The following is an 18740-nucleotide window of genomic DNA, read 5'->3' on the forward strand; positions in this document are numbered from 1 at the left end:
GATAATTAAAATGCTGCTCTTCAAATAAAATGGGAGTCTCCAAAATAATGAGCTCATTTTTCCCAAGACATTATTGATTGTTGACATTGACAGGCACATAAATGTTGCTTACATATTTGTTGGGTAAGTCAGGGGTGAATGGTATGCTCTATCAATTACTGGCAGTATAAAAAGGTCCAAGGGAAGTAGAAGACCACATTTCACCACACGTCTACTTCTAACCCACCCGAATTCTCTTTCTCTGACAATATGTGTTGCAACTACGGGAAATACTGTGGCTATGGCTGCGGATGTGGCTATGGCTATGGATGTGGCTATGGCTATGGATGTGGCCCCTATTCTGGCTGTGGTTATGGAACTGGCTATGGCTGTGGCTATGGTTCCCGTTGTGGCTGTGGCTATGGCTCAGGATGTGGCTATGGCTATGGCTCCTGTTGTGGCTGTGGCTATGGCTCAGGATGGGGCTGTGGAAAAGGCTCCTGCTGTGGCTGTGGATATGGCTATGGCTCTGGCTGCTGTGGCTACTGGCCATTTTGCTACAGAAGATGTTATTCTTCTTGCTGCTAGGCCATCACTCTCCAAGCCCCATTTACTTCTGAAATGATACCACCAAAGCAAGAGCTGAAGCAAGAATCCATACCCCAAGTATTCTACATCCAGGAAATTGCATGCTGGACAGAGGCTTTGACACCCAGTGAATGTTTGTGAGGATGGGTGATATCATCTGACTATTTCCCAGATGTTGTTCTTTGTTCCTTTAATCTGGATTCTGTGTTAGTACTGTCCCAGGGATCCTATCATCTCACAGTTGGACAAAAAACTTATTCTCAATAAATATGGTTCTTTGCTTCTAACAAATCTCTGTGCTCTTGCTTGTGAATTACTCCTTTTTTTGAGGTGTTATGACCTCTCTTGAAAATTGGGCTGACAATATGCCTCATAAACCTGGGGTTATTTCTTGGCATAATACACATATTACTTCTCATTGTGCACCAGATTTAATGTCTTCTTCACTTATTTCTCATATCCCTCATGTTCAGGCACTCACAACACAACACAACACAACACAACACAACACAACTCACGCATTATTACAGAACTGTGTCCTGAAAATCACTCTGTATTTAGAATTGAGGTGATGGGGAAAGAGGAGGAGGGAGGACACCTATTCAGGAGGTTGTGACAGAAGCCCAAGGGAGAGGAGGTGTGGTCTGAGAGCTGAATGGGTGGATGAATGTCATCAAGAGAGAGTTTCTAGGAATAATGAGAAATTAGAAGCAGACCCTGGTGATGCATGAACAACTAAGGGAAAGGTAAGTTAGAGTAAAAATGTCATATCGTATCATGTGCATTTTGACAGAAGTGCAAAAAATATTTATTTGCAAGGATTGAATTTAGGGAATTGTTTTAAGTCAGTTAATACCAAATAGCTTTGACTTTTTTTTCTTGTTAAGATTTTATTTATTTGCTTGTTTGTTTATTTAGGAAGTATGACCAGGGGGGAGGGATGCTAGAGAGAGAATGAGAGTGAGAGCGAGAATCTCTCTTTTTTAAAAAAAAATTATTTATCTATTTGTTAGAGAGAGGGAACACACAAGCACGGGGAATGGCAGGCAGAGGGAGAAACAGACTCCCTCCTGAGCGAGTAGCCAGATGAGGGACTTGTTCCCAGGACATTGGGGTCATGACCTGAGCCAAAGGCAGACACTTTATCTGGCTGAGCCCCCCAGGCATCCCAGAGGGAGAATTTCATACACATTCCGAGTTGAGTACAGGCTCCAATGTGGGGCCATTCTCAGGACCCTGAGATCATGACCAGAGCTGAAATCAAGAGTCATTCTTTACCAACTGAGACACCCAGGCACTCCATCTCTTTGAATGGTTTTGTTTATTTTTATTATTTATTCATTATTAAAGATTTTATTTATTTATTTGAGAGAGCAAGAATGAGAGAAAGCATGAGCAGGGTTGAAGAGCAGAGGGAGTGGGAAATGTAGATGCCCTGCAGAGCAGGGAGCCAGATGTGGAGTTCCATCCCAGGACTCTGGGATCATGACCTGAGCCAATGGCAGATGCTTGACCGACTGAGCCACCCAGGCATCCCTCTTTTCTTGGAAGGTGTTTGAAAGGGAACTTTCCTATACACGGAAGATACAGTAACAAAGTTGCAGAGGCATTTTTTTTCCCCCTCTCGGAGCACTTATATTCTAATAGGTGATAAGAAAAACTAGTAAGAATTAATTAAATTAAATTTAGACAGCTAACTGCTATTGAAGGAATAAAGCAGCTTCCTGGGGAAGAAAATGAAAGTTGAAATATTGGAGAGATAACTCAGGAAGTTATTTTAACATTTTTGTATCAAATGAACTGATGCCTGTTACAGGAAACACTAGAAAGGTTGGTACTAAGTGTAAAGGGGGAAGAGAAATGCATTAAATTTTGGGTTTGATCAGTAGTGCTGCAATTTTTAGTGACAAAGAGAAGGCCTAGTTCCTTAAATGGGTTTTCTTTGTTTGGGGAACACATATGAATGCAATCAAAATTTCTGGTTGACTTTATGAGTTTGAGAGTGTACTAATTTGTTGGGTTTTGATTTCAGGGTCCTTTCCTCATGGGACTTTCCAGAACTCTAATATTTATATCCTATAAAAGAAAATGCCTTTTCAGATTCAGTTTTCACCATGCAGTATAAATGAGTCTGTCTCATCTCCATGACAATGTTCACTGGACAAAGCCTGACTCTGAGGTCCTTGGATCTAGGAGACTCTACCAAATGACCAATTCTAAGGAAGATGGTTCTGTCATCAACATCAGCATGGGAGCTGATGCTATGCCCAGGACATTATGCCCTACTGATGAAGAAACAAGTGTTTTTCAAGAGTTGAGCAGCTCACAGATGGAATGTTTTTTAGTTGGATCTGAGAGCTGTGCTTGGGTAAACCTGAGGTGCAGAAATCCTACAAAGAAGGGAAGGGAATTCTAATAATTACCGTTGAAAGTCTACTCATGTTTCATTAAGTTCCTTGTGCTTTAAGGTTTTTGAAAGACAGAAGAATATCATCAATTTGGTATCTGCATCCTAATTTACATATCCAGTAAAGGGTTGATCATTTATTGGGCATATAAGGTAATTTATACATCTGGAAAAATGTCTTCATAAATTAACACAAATCTTCCAGATGTGAAATTTGAGACTCATTTAGTCAAAGGATATTTGAGACTTTCAGCTTGAATGAAATGAGAACATTGGTAATGTATCCAAGTATCTTACAGCTTCTAAGTGGCACACCAATGTTTGAAAATTGAACATTGTTTTAATGCATCTTTTATGATTGGGGAAATAAATAACTGAGTTCAAATTATGTACTGGGTACTAGGAACTAAGAAGTGATTCAGGGATACACAGAATAATATTTTTCTGCCATCAAGGATCAGTATCCTCAATGTAGAGTTGCTAGAAATAATGCAATAAAGATAGAAAACTTCATCAACATTTCAGGGATATTTTGACCCAAAGGTGGGTGTTTGAAAAGTAACATACCTACTTGAGGGAACTTGTGCATTAGAATTTATAATTTTGAATTTCAAGAGTTGACAGCAAAGTAGAGAAAATATAGGTAAAGAACAACCAGAATAGGATGTATTTTCTTTAAACTTCTTGTTAAGGATGAAACATGGCAGAGAGAGGAGATAGACCAGTAACTAGTGGTAGAAAAAGTAGTTGAAAATACTCCCAACTGAAGGGAAAATGTGTAATAATGAAAGTTCTCTCAAAAAGAATTCAGTAGCTTTATGAAAATCTCCGTTGAAGTCCTTTTAAAAATGAGTGGACGGATCTCATTCCTTTGTTATTGAAATTTGAGTGTGGAATGGAAGGTACAATCTTCTTGAGTTTGTACTCCCAACTTAGTTGTCATAGTTATGACAGTAAAAGGCAATTTAAATTTTGTTTTTTTCCTGCTTTGGATATTGATGATTTAGGTAAAACCTAGACAATCAAGAGTAGCAAAAACATCACAAACAAACAAACAAACATATAACACCTTCCTATCTTTTTGTTTGTTTGTTTTGATTTAGTCCGCACATGAAGTGATGGAAAGGTTAGACGTTTGCTTCAGTTGAGAAGAAAGGAAATATTTGGAATTAGACAACAGTAAAGAGAGAAGGTAATTTATCATTGTGAAGCTATACACCAAGGTTTCTAATCTCAGCATTATTGATATTTTATATCAGTTGTTATGATGTTATTGGGGGCTGCCCTGTGCTCTGACACCAGCATCTCCCTGGTTTCTCTCATAAGAAGCCAGTAGGTTTCTGCAGTAAGTGTCTGGGTTTGAGAAGTTCACAAAAAGTTTCAATGATTCCAGAAAGGAGATGGGAGTTATTTCCTCCCTTAGGGGTAGAGGTAAATATTTTAGGAAATAGGAGAAATCAAGAAGGACATAATTTTCTTAATTCTCCCAAATCTTGTTATATAAAGTATACTAAATGATAGGAGCTTGTGAAGTTGGGTATCAGTGGTATGTAGAACACATGATTTTACTGAGACAATTTTTGGCGGAACAAATTATGAGCTCAGTTTTCCTAAGACATTAATAATTGTTGACATTGACAGACACATGAAAGTTTCTTACATACTTGTTGGGTAAGTCAGAGGGTGAATGGTATGCTCTTGCCAATTACTGGCAGTATATAAGGGTCCAAGTGTAGTAGGGACCACAATTCACCACACATCCACTTGCAACCCACCTGAATCCTCTTCTCCTGACATCATGTGTTGTAACTACGGGAACTCCTGTGGCTATGGCTGTGGATGCGGCTATGGCTGTGGCTATGGCTCAGGCTATGGCTGTGGCTACGGCTCAGGATGTGGCTGTCGTTATGGCTCCCGTTGTGGCTACGGCTATGGCTCAGGCTGTGGCTGTGGCTATGGTTCAGGATGGGGCTGTGGCTGTGGCTATGGCTCAGGATGGGGCTGTGGAAAAGGCTCCTGCTGTGGCTGTGGATATGGTTCTGGCTCTGGCTGCTGTGGCTACCGGCCATTTTGCTACAGAAGATGTTATTCTTCTTGCTGCTAGACCATCACTCTCCAAGCCCCATTTGCTTCTGAAATGACACCACCAAAGCAACAGATGAAGCAAGAATCCATAACCCAAGTATTCTACATCCAGAAAATTGCATGCTTGACAGAGGCTTTGACCCCCAGTGGTCAAAGTGTTTGTGAGGATGGGATCTTGAGGCTGTAGACTGTGTGGTATCATCTGACTATTTCCCAAATATTGGTCTTTGTTCCCTTAATCTGGATTCTGTGTTGGGACTGTCCCAGGGATCCTAACATCTCACAGTTGGACAAAAAAACTTATTCTCAATAAAAATGGTTCTTTGCTTCTAACAAATCTCTGTGTTCTTGCTTGTGAATTACTCCTTTTTTTGAGGTGTTATGACCTCTCCTCAAAATTGGGCTGACAATATATTTCATGAACCTGGGGGCTCTTTCTTGATATAACACAAGAATTACTTCTCATCATGCATCAGAGGTAATGTCTTCTCTACTTATTTCTTGTATCCCTCATGCTTCAGTATTAACAACCAAACAGAAATTACAGTGTTTTGGAACTGTGTACTGGAAAAAACACTGAGTCTAAAATGGAGTTGGAGGGAAAAGAGGAGGAGGGAGGACACCTATTCAGGAGGTTGTGACAGAAGCCCAAGGGAGATGAGGTGTGGTCTGAGAGCTGAATGGATGGATAAATGGCATGGGAGAGAGAGTTTCCAGGATTAATGAGAAATTAGAAGACGACTCAGGTGACACATGAACAACTAAGGGAACGATAAGCTAGAGGAAAAATGTCATATCGTATCATGTGCATTTGGCTGGAAGTATATGTATATTTGTTTGCATACACTGAGTTTGAAGAAATTGATTTAAGCCATTTGTTTGACAAATAGTTTTGAATGTTTTTGTAAGGGAACTGTCCTACACACTGAAGATACCATAGCAGAATTGTAGACCACTGTCTTGCTCTAAGAGTGCTTGCATTCTAAAAGATATAATAATAACAAAAAGAATAAATTAAGATACTTTTAGACAGATAAGTGCTATAAAAGGAATAAAGCAGCTTTCTGGGGAAGAGAGTAAAAGTTATAGTATTGGAAAGATAGTTCAGAGAGGTATTTTGGCGTTTTGATTCTAATGAACTGATGCCTGTTACAAAAAACACTGGAAAGTATGGTAGTAATTGTTGAGGAAGAAGAGAAATTTATTGTGTTTTGGGTATGATCAATAGTGTCACAATTTTTGTGGAAAAGAGCAAGGACTAGGGGATATCGGTGAGCTCTAGCACCTCAGTTGGTGCAGATAGAAGAATGGGATGAAAAGCCCAGTCTACTGTCTGAGTTTGAGAGCCTACCAGTTTGTGGGTTTTGAGTTCAGTGTCCTTTCCTCATGTGACTTTCCAGATCTCTAACCCTGTATCCTATAATATAGAATTTCTTTTCAGGCTCAGTTTCCATGGACAGTGAAAAATTACTTTCTGTCTCATCTCCATGACAAGGGTCATTGCACAAAGTCTGAATCTGAGGTCCCTGGAGCTAGGAAACTCCACAGAATGGCTGTTTCCAAGAAAGATGGCTCTGCCATCAATGTATACCCTGCAGCAGGCTATACCCAAGATAAAATGTGTTTTACTGAAGAGGAAATGGAAGTTCTTGCAAGAGTTGAACACTTTTCACAGGTGGAACATTTGTTAGTCAGAGCTGAGGAATGACTGCTTTGGGTTAATTTCAGTTATTCTTACAAAAAGATGAAGGCAATTCTAATAATTACCATTGGTTGAAAATATGCTTATTTTTTCATTATGTCCTTTGTTTTCAAAGACATTAACAATTCAAGAATACCATTTATTAAGCATGGAAAGGGAAAATTTATTTTCTAGAAAAGAGTCTTCACAAACTAAAATTAACATATGTTCAAATCTGAAATACGGTGCCTGGGAAAACAGTTGTAACTTTCAGCTAAGTGAAATGAGGAAATGATGATCATGTTAAAAGGGAGTTCATTACGATAAAATTAGAGAAAGTATGTGTGTGTGTGTGTGTGTGTGTGTGTATCATTGGTGGATGAAGGTTGAGAAAAATGAAAATATGGCCTCACATATTGGGTCATAATAAAAGTCAACACTTTCTATAGTCAGGAGATGAGTTAAGCTTTAAAGCTTCTTCATGAAGTAACACAAAGTCTTTTTCTTTGATTACCTGTTGCATATCATGTTGTAGTAAGTTGTAAAATCATTTATTTGTTCTTTCAGTCATTTAGCAAATGTTAAAATCCATGTTCCAGCTTCATGTTATGACTGGTGCTGCATTGTATTTAATTGGTTGTTTCTTCCAATAATTAAAAATGTTCATTTGGATACAAAGTAGTAAATCACACATTCTCATTCTAGCATGTGTGTTTATAGGTTTTATAGAATCCTATAGGATTCAAAATGGAAACCAAAATAAGTCATGACAAGAAGACTAGAAAAAGGCCAGAAATAGCTTCTAAAGGAGAGTGACATATGAGAAGAGCCATAAAGGATGAGTTGAAATTGGTCTGTTACATGAGAGGGAATATAAAATTCAAGGAAGAGGTATTTTAAAAAAGAAAGTGAATAAATTGGCAGCTACTACTTAAGTAGCAACCTCTACTGGAAAATTTATAATCAGCACCACCCCCATATGGGTGAATTCTGAGATTCTCTTTAGCTGCATTGTCCAATATGGTAGCCACTAGAGAGATATGGCTATAAGCACTTGAAAATTGGCTAGTCCATAATGAAATGTGTTTTAAGTGTAATATACACACTAGATATCAAAGACTTAGTATAAAAAAAGAATGAAAACTATATCAAACAATTAAAAAACTGTTGATTATATATTGTGGTAATATTTTGGGTATATTAAATGAAATACGCTATAAAAGCAATTCATCTATTTCTTTTTATCTTTTAAAAATGCAGCTACTGGAAAGCTCTAAATTCTATGTGTTTCATGATACATTTCTATTGTATAGTTTGGTTTTATAAGGTCACAACAATCTTGCCAGGAGGACTGTAGCCAGGAAGAGAAGTCATGTTAGGCCACCAACAACTATCAAGCAATAATTCCATGTTATCCAGGTATAAGGAGTGGATCATTCTGAGATAGTAAGAACACAATAGCCAGTGCTAAAGAGTTCAGAAGGTGCCCAGTAACAAAGTTTTCATCTGAGGTAGTTTATTCAGTAAATGGGATTAATCAATTTGTCATCTGTTTAAGATACCTGCCTTACACCATGCACAGAAGAAATGCCATATTGATTAATGTTGTAAACGATGAAAGTTAATTTATTAAAATAAAGAAGATGTTATAAACCTTCAGGAATTTTATAAGCCAGCTAATTTGAAAATAATCATGCTAAGAATATTTACACCCTGGAAGTTGGCAAATCAGATTCCTTATCATCAGTAGAGGTCATTAAAGAATTAACAGCAGACCATTGCCCACATCCCTCTTGTTACTGAGAGTAAAATCATTTTTTTTGAAAGTATTACAATATGGATGTATTATTTATGGGCCTGATAAAGCAAACAAATCCACAGAAATCAGTAAAAGAGATCTAGAAATCTTTGGAGTCTATATTAAGTTGATATCTATATTCCCCTGTGCATGAACAATCATATTTAACTACACTCTTCTTCTGCAAGATATCATTTCCTCAAGGTCATCCCAATGACTACACTCCCAGGAAGAAAATTGTGATTAAGAGTCTAGGTTCCATAGCGGGTATTATGCTAAGAGAAATAAGTCAATCAGAGAAAGACAATTATCATATGATATCACTTATGTATGGAATTTAAGAACCAAAACAGAGGATCATAGGTGAAGAGAGGAAAAAATAAAACCAGATGAAGTCAGAAAGGGAGGCAAACCATAAAAGACTCTTTTAAAAAATTATTTTATTTTATTTTTATTTATTTGACACAGAGAGAGGGATCACAAGTAGGCAGAGCAGCAGACAGAGAGAATGGGAGAAGCAGGCTCCCTGCCGAGCAGAGAACCCAATGTGGGGCTCTATCCCAGGACCCTGGGATCATGACCTGAGCTGAAGGCAGAGGCTTAACCCACTGAGCCACCCAGGTGCCCCCATAAGAGACTCTTAATTATAGGAAACAAACTGAGTGTTGCTGGATGGGAGGGGAGTGGAGGGATGGGGTAACCGGGTGATGGACATCAAGGAGAGCACATGATAAAATGAGCACTGGGTATTATATAACACTGATGTATCTCTAACCTCTATGTCTGAAACTAATAATATATGTTAATTAAGTGAATTTAAACAACAAAAAAAAGTATTTTCCAAGGAAAAAAATGATTCTAGGTTCCAGAGTCACATTACTTGTGCTCTAGTATAGTCTCCATCAGTTATTAACTGTGTGATCATGGCATATTATTTAACTCCTCTGAGCCTCAGTATATTCAGAGGTAAAATGATAAAATAGTGCTAGATCAGGGTTGTTGAGAGTATAAAACAAATAAAATATGCAAAACTCTACCACCATGAGAACTCAGTAGATTTTTACTATATTTATTATTGGGTTGCTCAATATGAAATTGCTGTCACAACCATTTTAACATAAAAATTTATTGTTTGACCTTATTTTTATTTTTATTAATGTTGGCAATATTTTGATAAGCTCAGAATTTTATAGTCTGTTATCTCAATTCTCTCATATCAAATGCATGGGTACAAACCCATGTTAGATGTTTTGTACATCTATCATACATGTATTTCATAGTTATGAACTCTAACATATGCTCTGATATCAAATAAATTGACACAGTGTTTGTCAATGTACTTTTCATAACAAATTAATGGGTTTTAGTGAAGTAGCTTCTTTTCTGATGGTTGGGTCCTCCTTTTTATTTTATCATCAAATTCTATTAATTACCAGAGAAGTTTCTATTAGATTTGGCAGATGGTATGGGATCTATCATAAAATAAGTTTTTATTTTTTTACAATTTTTTTTTAGCAAAGAAGTGATAATAGTAAGTTTTGGTTATAGTATATTGAAAAGTGAATGGGTAAGGAAGAGTGCAGATTGAAAATAATTTATTCTTTCATGTTACATGAGGTGGAAGGATAGAGAGTGGTCCAATGGAAATGATGATTCATTCTCCCTTGAGTTTTTTAAAACATAGAACTCATCCTTAAACTTTAGATACATACTTTTAATTAAAAATTCTATGCCCTGGAATATGCATGAAATAGGTCTTCAAAATTCTTGTAAAATTAATTGCACTGTTTAGCCACTGTCTGGAAAAAGATTCAATGGAATGATGAGGGTAAAATGGTCATGTCAACGATATTTTAGAAAGAAAGCAGGTGACATGAAATGTGGAGGGGTCATGGAGTTTGCCAGAATGGAGCCAATGTTGAATATAGTTTAGTGGAAAGAACTGCAAAATTGGGGCAGTCATATCTAGAAGACAACCAAGAGTCTGAGGCCTTAATTCTGACACAGGGTTGTGGGGCCAGATGTTTTACCCTATATTGACTAAAACTGGAGATGTCTAGAAAAGTTACTATCATTTCTACTTAAATGGTGACTTAAAGAATGTTATGAAGATTGTACTCTCACTGGGCAGATTGCGGGTGCTGAGGGACAGCTCTAGTACCACAGTGTGGTGCTTAAGACGGGTAACGGAGCAGGTTTGAGAGGGGCTAATTTGTCTGCTATGGCTCCAAGGTGAGATCACAAAATTTCTATCCAATATTGGTAATTTTAATGAGTGTGAATATTTTGCATTTGAGAAATTGGAGGAAAAAATAGTTCATGAAAAAAAAATTTATGGGTCTTGCCATAGCTTTTATGTTATAGGGGGAATTGAAACAATTCAACTTTATGCCTAAATAACTCATAGTCCTTGGGCAAGACTTAACTATCCTCAGCCTCCCTTTTCTCACCTGGAATGTGTATAAAAACAAACACCACAATTTCCTACTTTATGTTGTTTTTGTCAGCATCAGATGAAGTGATAAAGATGAGTATATCCCAAAAGCTATGGAAGGAAATATAAATGTAATTAATAATAATAATTATTATTATTTTTTCTTATAGGACATCCTATACATTAAATTAACAATTTTTACAGGTGGACAAAATCTCATAGGCTGTCATTCAACAGTTAGTGAGTTTCCTAGTTCTATAGATTCCCACAAAATAAAGACAAAGTTACTGGCCTTAAATAACTCACAATTGACTGAGGAAATCAGATAATTAAAACGGAATGTGTTAATATAACATTCAGTACCACAATAGAAGTAGGCTATGGAAGAACAGAGGAATTATGCCTAATACTTGTTACCAATGTCCGGGATCACTTCCTATACGAGGTGTAGTCTAAACTGTGGTTCACGATCCTGGGTTTATCCATTTCATTCTTCCCATGTTAATCAGCACTCACATACTCACCAACACACAAGGGCATGTACTCATGCACGCACACACACATACACACACACAGCACTCAAAAATCTGCTTTTTGAAAAGTGAAATGGGGGAAATCAAAGGGGGAGATGAACCATGAGAGACTGTGGACTCTGAGAAACAAACTGAGGTTTTTAGAGGGGAGGGTGGTGGGGGGTTGGGTAAGTCTGGTGGTGGGTGTTAAGGAGGGCACGGATTGCATGGAGCACTGGGTGTGGTGCATAAACAATGAATCTTGGAACGCTGAAAAAAATAAAATAAAATTTAAAAAAAAGGCTTTTTAGTGGGAAAATGATAATGGTGAAAAATGGGTTGGAAGGAGAGGCAAGACTGATTAAATGGTTCTAGATTTGGTTGGTGGCATAGATAATGAAAAGGAACAGATGAGCATCAGGGATTTTGTGAAGGAAGAACTGTAAGACCTTAGACATCAGCAGTGAAGAATTGAGAGAAAATTCTAGAGAAGGTAATATCTAAAAAGTATGCATACCTTCTTAACACTTAGGACTGTCGCAAATTCAGGGTGGTATATACAGTTATATATCTGAAAAACTGACATTGCAAAATCAATAAGACTAGTATTGCAGATGTGCTCTGTGTCTTTCTGGAGAGACTAATCATGGTGGGGTGAATGGAGGACCACAACATACAAATTTCTCCACATAAGAGCTCTTTCTATGTGATGCTATGTGAAACAAGAGTGATTTGTACATTAGGTGCTCTATACCCAGGCAGGATCACCTATTACTAGGGTTATTTTAGTGGAGGGGTGGAATTCTCCAGTTTTACATATCCATTTCCTGTTCTAGGATGCTATAGTTTAGGAATGGATTTGAGCTTTGAAGCCTGATTGTGAAAATAGTGATGCTGATACCAGGAAAATATAGAACCAAAAACCTTTATGTTGCTGTATCTAGGAGGAGAGGTCAGGTATAATGTTTTGGATTGAGAAATCTTATTTTCATTGGGGATGTAGAAAGACTGTCAGAACTAGAGTCAAGATTCAACCACTCATGGTTAAATAAATTTAATGTTCTTAGTAGCCCTTGAATCTTGAAAGAAACTGCAGGCTTGAGAAGAGGAAGGACACAAGAAGATGAGTGGATAGATTATTCTCCTTGAAGATTTAGAACCATATTTTATGAATTAGAGGAATGAGTATTCTCAATCATCGAACATTTGTTGAGCTTCTAATAAAGGATATCTCATTATGTGCTATGAACAGAGAACTAAAATATTCATCCCTGTTTTCTAAAAGTGTGGTAAAGACACACACACATAAACTCACAAGCTACAAAGATCAGAATACTGCTATAATATAATTATAACAAGGGTGTTTGGGAAATACAGAGGAAAAATCCAAAAGAGAGGCCAAGACTTAAGAATAAACAAAGAAGGGTCAGGCATATTTCTGAAAGAGAGACAAACTTCTAGCTGAAATATGAACGATGGATAGAAGTTGGTCCATTATAAGGGGAAATAGTCACTGGACAGGGAAAAAACCTGTAATACATTTCAGAAAGTGTCTATACCCTGGGACCTTATTGCAATAGATATCATCACACCTGGAGGAAACATAATCACTATTTGGGCTAAAGGAATAAATTTGCAGCCATGTGTAGGATGAATTCTAAGGTGACCACTGATGACATGCACCCCTGTATCCTCCCCTGCCTTCAGTGTGAGCAGGGCTCGTAATTTGCCTCTTCCCTTGGCAAAGATGATGGTATATCATTCCTGTGGTTATGTTACGTTTGGGGTTGGTGGATAAAACTCAAGATAGATAAATTTGAATTTTAGATGAAAACCAGGATAACTTTTTAGTATAAATAAATATGTTTCATGATAAATCTGGCAAGTCTAGTTAAGTTATACAGAAAGAGACTTCTCAGATGACCTGGTTAATACCTTGATATCAGCCATATCAGGAGGCCCTGAACAGAGATCCCAGTTAGGCTGAACTTGGACTCCTAATCCACTCAGACTGGAAAAAATAAATAGATATTTTTCTAAGATGCTATTTTTCTGCGATAATTTACACAAGTTTCCTCTATTATTTTCTAAATTACGCAGTAAGAGGTGTGGTTGACTTGGGTGACCTGTCTATCATTTCTACATATCAATAGAGACTAGAAGGCAGCCATACCCATGGGTATCAAGGATAGACCCCTCTGGAGAGAAAGTGAATGAAAGGGTGGGAGGCAGTAGCAGACATACTTGATGAGATTGGCTTGTGAACACAACACTGAAATAAATTTTATCTAGGACCCATTTTGGTGTCACCCAAAGTGACACTGGAAATAATGAGAGACTCTGAAGCATGTGGGGATTGTATAACACAGTAATTTTCCAATGAAATGGGTACCATAAGAAACAGTAAACTCCTTGTTTGTTATAGCAAGTGTTCAAGACTCCAGTGATTAGAAAGGGAGACAAAGAGGAACAAACACTTGATCTTCATAATGTATTAGCTATGGGAATTTTACTTAATTTCCTAACTTCTTTGTGCTCCAATTTCCGTATTAGAAGTTATCTTCCTCTTTCATATTTTTATTGGGATAAAATAGATTAAAATATGTGAAGGAAACTTGAGATTTGCAAAAGTTTCCACAGTCTTATCAGAAAGGGTATCTGTGTGTATGTGTTCTCTGGTTTAACTAAATGAACACCTAGAGTTGATAAAGATTTATAGATGAATGGCTCTGAGGTAAAAATATATTATCAGAATGTCATATTCATGGCTGTTTGGATTAATAGGAACTCCTTAACATGAGATGTTTCTGTATAGGGCAGCATTGAGTTCCATTGGATTCCCCTATGAAGTAATTAGTGATTAGTAAGCTAGTCAAGGTAATTAGTTAAGTTCGTTTTAATAGTCACATTTCCAAACAGAAACTTTGCTTCCCTCCACAGAGTCTTGTTCCATAAAATATATCTTTGGAATCATGTGCTCAGATGATTGGGTAGTTGATGGAAACTTTCTTTACAAACTTGTAATTGGCTCAAGACAATGCCTGGGTGACAAAAAAACAAACAATCAAACATGGTTTTCTAATAAAACTGGAAGCCATAATAATTGGTTCATTTAGAATATCTGGGTTTACTTCAAAGAACCTGTTATTGGAGAATTATGAATGTTTCTATTATGTTACCTGAAGACAAAAGATTTGATTCTGCCTATGTTCAATATGTAAATTCTTGGTTATCCTATTCCATGGTTTTGTACTGTCCATGAGCATAAAAACTTCACAGCTGGTGGAAATTATATTTTTTTAATAAACACATTTCATGTGTTCCTGCAAATTATTGTGTCTTTTGGGCCAGATTCATCACTTTTGTTAGCATTTGTGGCCTCCCTGGAAGGTTGGGCAACCGCTATGTTAGCTGAGCATTCTGCTTGATTTTGCTGTGAACATAAACCTACTCTAAAATGTAGAGTCCAGGGGTGCTGGGCTAACTCAGTTTGTAGAATATATGACTCTTGATCTTGCGGACCTGAGTTCAAGCCCCACATTGGGCATGGAGCCTATTAAAAAAAGTGTAAAGTCCAATGAAAATAATCATATGGTTTCAGAAAGGAAGATCAGGTTAAACGTCTAAAGAAGTGACAACTAAACTGATATTTGGCAAATGGGTAGCTGTCAGAGCAGGGGAAGAAAGTTGAAACAAGATGGGAGAACAGGTACAAAGTTCTCAGCAAAGAGGAGTTCAGTGTGCTTAAGGACTGTAAGGAGGTCCAGGGACGGGAGAGCAGAAAGAATCTAGGCTGGAGAGGCAAATAGGGGCCAGATTACACAAAGCCTTATATTACAAGGTGTTAAAACTTTGGATTTTATTTTAAGATACTTATTGGTTTATCCAGCCATTTGTCCTTGGGTTTGCATCTTCTTCTTTCCTTTTCTGCTTCTTTATCATCTCTCATATCAACATCTAAACACAAATTAGCTCTGTTTCTGTGTGTGTAGATTGGACTACGGAAGAAAGGAAGAAAGGTGTTTTGTTTGGAGGATATTGAAATAGTTGAAGGGAGTATGTTCTTTGGTCTGGACTTTGAAATTGGCAAGTACAGCTTAGAGACTGGGGGGAAGAGAGGAAGAGGCTCTGAGAGGCAGGACTCATAAGTGTGTTCCTCATTGCATTTTGTGTTGAGAGCACTATTTTCCCCCCATATTTTAAAATATTTGTTACATGGAAGATAGAATATTGGTTTCCTGGTACCAGGAGCCAGAGTTAGATGAACATGTGTGGAATTACAAGGAAGCTAACTTCTCAATATGTGACAGTTTTCTAAACATAATGGCAAAAATGGATTTTGGTGTCAGAGAGGTAATTTAGCTCTGAGGGTGTCTAGTATGGGCTATATTACTACTTGTTCTGGATGTTACAAAGAAATTAAAACTTACAGGAGCCAGTTAGATCTGTCTGACTCTTACCACCTCTTCCTATTCTGATTTTTAAAAAGTGTTGATCTTATAATTTATACAAGGCCTGCAAGGCATAGAGTCAGAGTCACTGAAAAAAGTGGTAATCATCTTAATGATAGGAAACAAGTGAAAGAAACAAGTTTTATAGGTTTGGAAGATGGCCAGAGGTGATGAGCATATTTTAATATTTTATCCTATAGGAGAGAGACAAGGTGCAGATATGTTAATAGTAATCATACTAGCAAAGTAAGACTCTAATATCAGCAGAGGTTTAAACTTAGACGAGGTTGTACCAGTTTGTATTCCTACCAACAGTGCCTGAGTTTTCCTTTTTCTTCACATCTTCACCAATACTTGTTTCTTGTGTTGTTGATTTTAGTCATTTTGACACATGTGAGGTGATAGCTCATTGTAACTTTGATTTGCATTTCCCTGATGATGAATGATGTTGAGCATCTTTTCATGTGTCTGTTGGCCATCTGGATGTCTTCTTTAGAGCAATGTCTGTTCATTTTTTCTACCCATTTTCAATTGGATTATTTGATTTTTGGGTGTAGAGTTGTATAAGTTCTTTATATATTTTGGATACTAACCCTTTACTGGATATGTCATTTACAAATATCTTCTCCCATTCAGTAGGTTATCTTTTAGTTTTGTTGATTATTTCCTTCACTGTGCAGAAACTAAACAAATAAGTAAAGGAATAAAAGAGAGAGAGAGAGAGTCAAACCAAGAAACAGACTCTTAACTACAGAGAACAAAGTGATGACTATCGGAGTGGAAGTGGCTGGGGGATGGATGAAATAAGTGATGATGATTAAGGAGTGCACTTTTGATGGACACTGGGTGGTATATGGAATTGTTAAATCACTATATTATACACATGAAACTAATATAACACTGTATGTTCACTGTACTGGAATTTAAAATAAGATAAGATAAAATATATAAAATAAAATTAAACAAAATAAAGCAAACATAAAAACAAAAACAAAAACAAAACCCAACCCTAGACAAGACAAGGCAAAACAGAAATATTCCATGTTAACCAAAAGCTGCATTAGAGACTTCATGGGGGAAATACTAGGGAGAAATCAGGAAAAGAAATATTGTGTATACAAGCATCTTAAGTTACATTAGGAACTTTTTGTGGAGGATTCTGAGAGATTTGAATCATATAGAAACTACTAACAAAAAGATTTCATAATAAAATGAGATCATTTAAAACAAGATGTTGAGAATTCCCCAACACTGAAAATATTTGAGGAGAGGTACTTGCGCATCTCTACTATATTATTTAACAGTACACTATCACAGATTATATATATCAGATCAAGGAAACTTGGAAATGTGATTTTGATTTGGAACTGAACACTTCTGAGTCTCAGTCTTTGTTAAACGACTTTTGCAATTCTTAATTTGCTGGTTTCACAGCTCACATACAGACATCTGAAAAGGGAATGTGTTCAGACAATAAAGCACTTTACAGGTAGAGAGTACTGCCTAGTTGTGTAGGAGGAGTTAGACCAAATCACACTGCGATTCAGATTAAACTGACATCTGAGTGGAAAGAGGGTGAAGACGGGAAAAGTGTATTTGCTGTCAGTCTGGTTCTCATAGAGCTTTTAGAGAATGATCTCATGACTCAGGAGGAGTTCTTGGACAATGACACATTACTTACTGAACTTGAAACCTTCAACTGCAACGTTGTCACACTTCTAAGCAGCGACTGTCTTTACTCTTATGTAGTGTCCTGTGAAAATCTTGGAAGGCAGAAATTTACTTTCTTTCTATTAAATACATAGGCCTGTTCCCAAGGTAGGTGATTGTAACTTCAATAGATCTTCATGATTACTGATCTTCAAAATATACTATGAATCCAAGCCCTCTGATGCATTGCTTGATACTGCATTTTCTTTCTTTTTTTTTTTCTTTTTTTTTTTTTTTTAAATAGGCTCCATGCCTGGAGCCCAATGTGGGGATTGAACTCGCGATCCTGAGACCAAGACCTTTACTGAGATCAAAAGTCTGTCGACTAACCAAATGAGCCACCTGGGTGCCTCTTGATATCGCATTTTTACAAAAATAATATTTAAAATGTGCCTGGCAAGGTGCACTGAGACCAATCACATGACGATTTGTTTTCTGAGGGAGTTGGGTCACTTTCAGAAAGTCATAATGAAAAGCATTAGTTAATATACATACACTCAAAACCAGGGCAAAGTTAAAGTAAATCTTAAGATTTTAGTATAATAAATATATCTATACAAGTAAATATAGATATTTAGAAAGCTGCTGTTATTTGGGAATCCTTGTATTTGGATAAAAGAAAGGGGGAAAAGTAATAATGCATTGAGTTTCCACAATATATCAGGATCTGTGCTACCCTCTCTATTTCCTATATATTTTCTATAGACCTTTGTCAAAATTTTAAGTATCCATATTTTTAGTACCATTTAGCAGTTGTAGAAACTGAGGTTAACAAACCTGAAGACATTTTCCATGGCCAAATTGTTAGTAAATGGCTCAGCCAGGAAATGAATCAATCTGTTTGCCATGGAAAGCTATTTCTATCACAGAGCCTCAGAAACTTGGAGGACGCATGTGCCATTTATCAACTTACTCCTTCTCAGCTTCAAATTCACTCTTCAGTAGATGCTTTGTGATAACACATGGGGCTCCATTAGGCGTTTCTTCCTTGCTGTGAGCATGACAGTAAGCCTTCTGCATAGTGGTTGGTATCTGGATGTTGCGAAGGAAGCAGTTATGCATTTCTTTGGCTGTAGCACTGGAGGGAAGAATATT

At 37.1% G+C, this 18740-nt stretch overlaps 2 protein-coding genes across 2 annotated transcripts; both read left to right on the plus strand.

Moving 5' to 3' along the window:
• The first annotated feature begins 249 nt into the window (after positions 1–249).
• On the plus strand, positions 250–567 carry LOC116872395 (keratin-associated protein 21-1-like). The gene has a single exon (XM_032865561.1). It carries the CDS (start codon positions 250–252, stop codon positions 565–567), a length of 318 nt encoding a protein of 105 aa, XP_032721452.1.
• Positions 568–4772: 4205 nt separating this feature from the next.
• Positions 4773–5078, plus strand: LOC116872396 (keratin-associated protein 6-2-like). The gene has a single exon (XM_032865562.1). The coding sequence runs from the start codon at positions 4773–4775 to the stop codon at positions 5076–5078; it is 306 nt and encodes a 101-aa protein (XP_032721453.1).
• The last annotated feature ends 13662 nt before the right edge of the window (positions 5079–18740 follow it).

The sequence above is a fragment of the Lontra canadensis genome, unplaced genomic scaffold (assembly GCF_010015895.1).
Source record: "Lontra canadensis isolate GAN:19392208 unplaced genomic scaffold, GSC_riverotter_1.0 scaffold29, whole genome shotgun sequence".
Classification (NCBI taxonomy): domain Eukaryota; kingdom Metazoa; phylum Chordata; class Mammalia; order Carnivora; family Mustelidae; genus Lontra; species Lontra canadensis.

Bases quoted from the DNA above. Each gene is read 5' to 3' on its own strand.
- LOC116872395 (XM_032865561.1), top strand. From the start codon at position 250: ATGTGTTGCAACTACGGGAAATACTGTGGCTATGGCTGCGGATGTGGC.
- LOC116872396 (XM_032865562.1), top strand. From the start codon at position 4,773: ATGTGTTGTAACTACGGGAACTCCTGTGGCTATGGCTGTGGATGCGGC.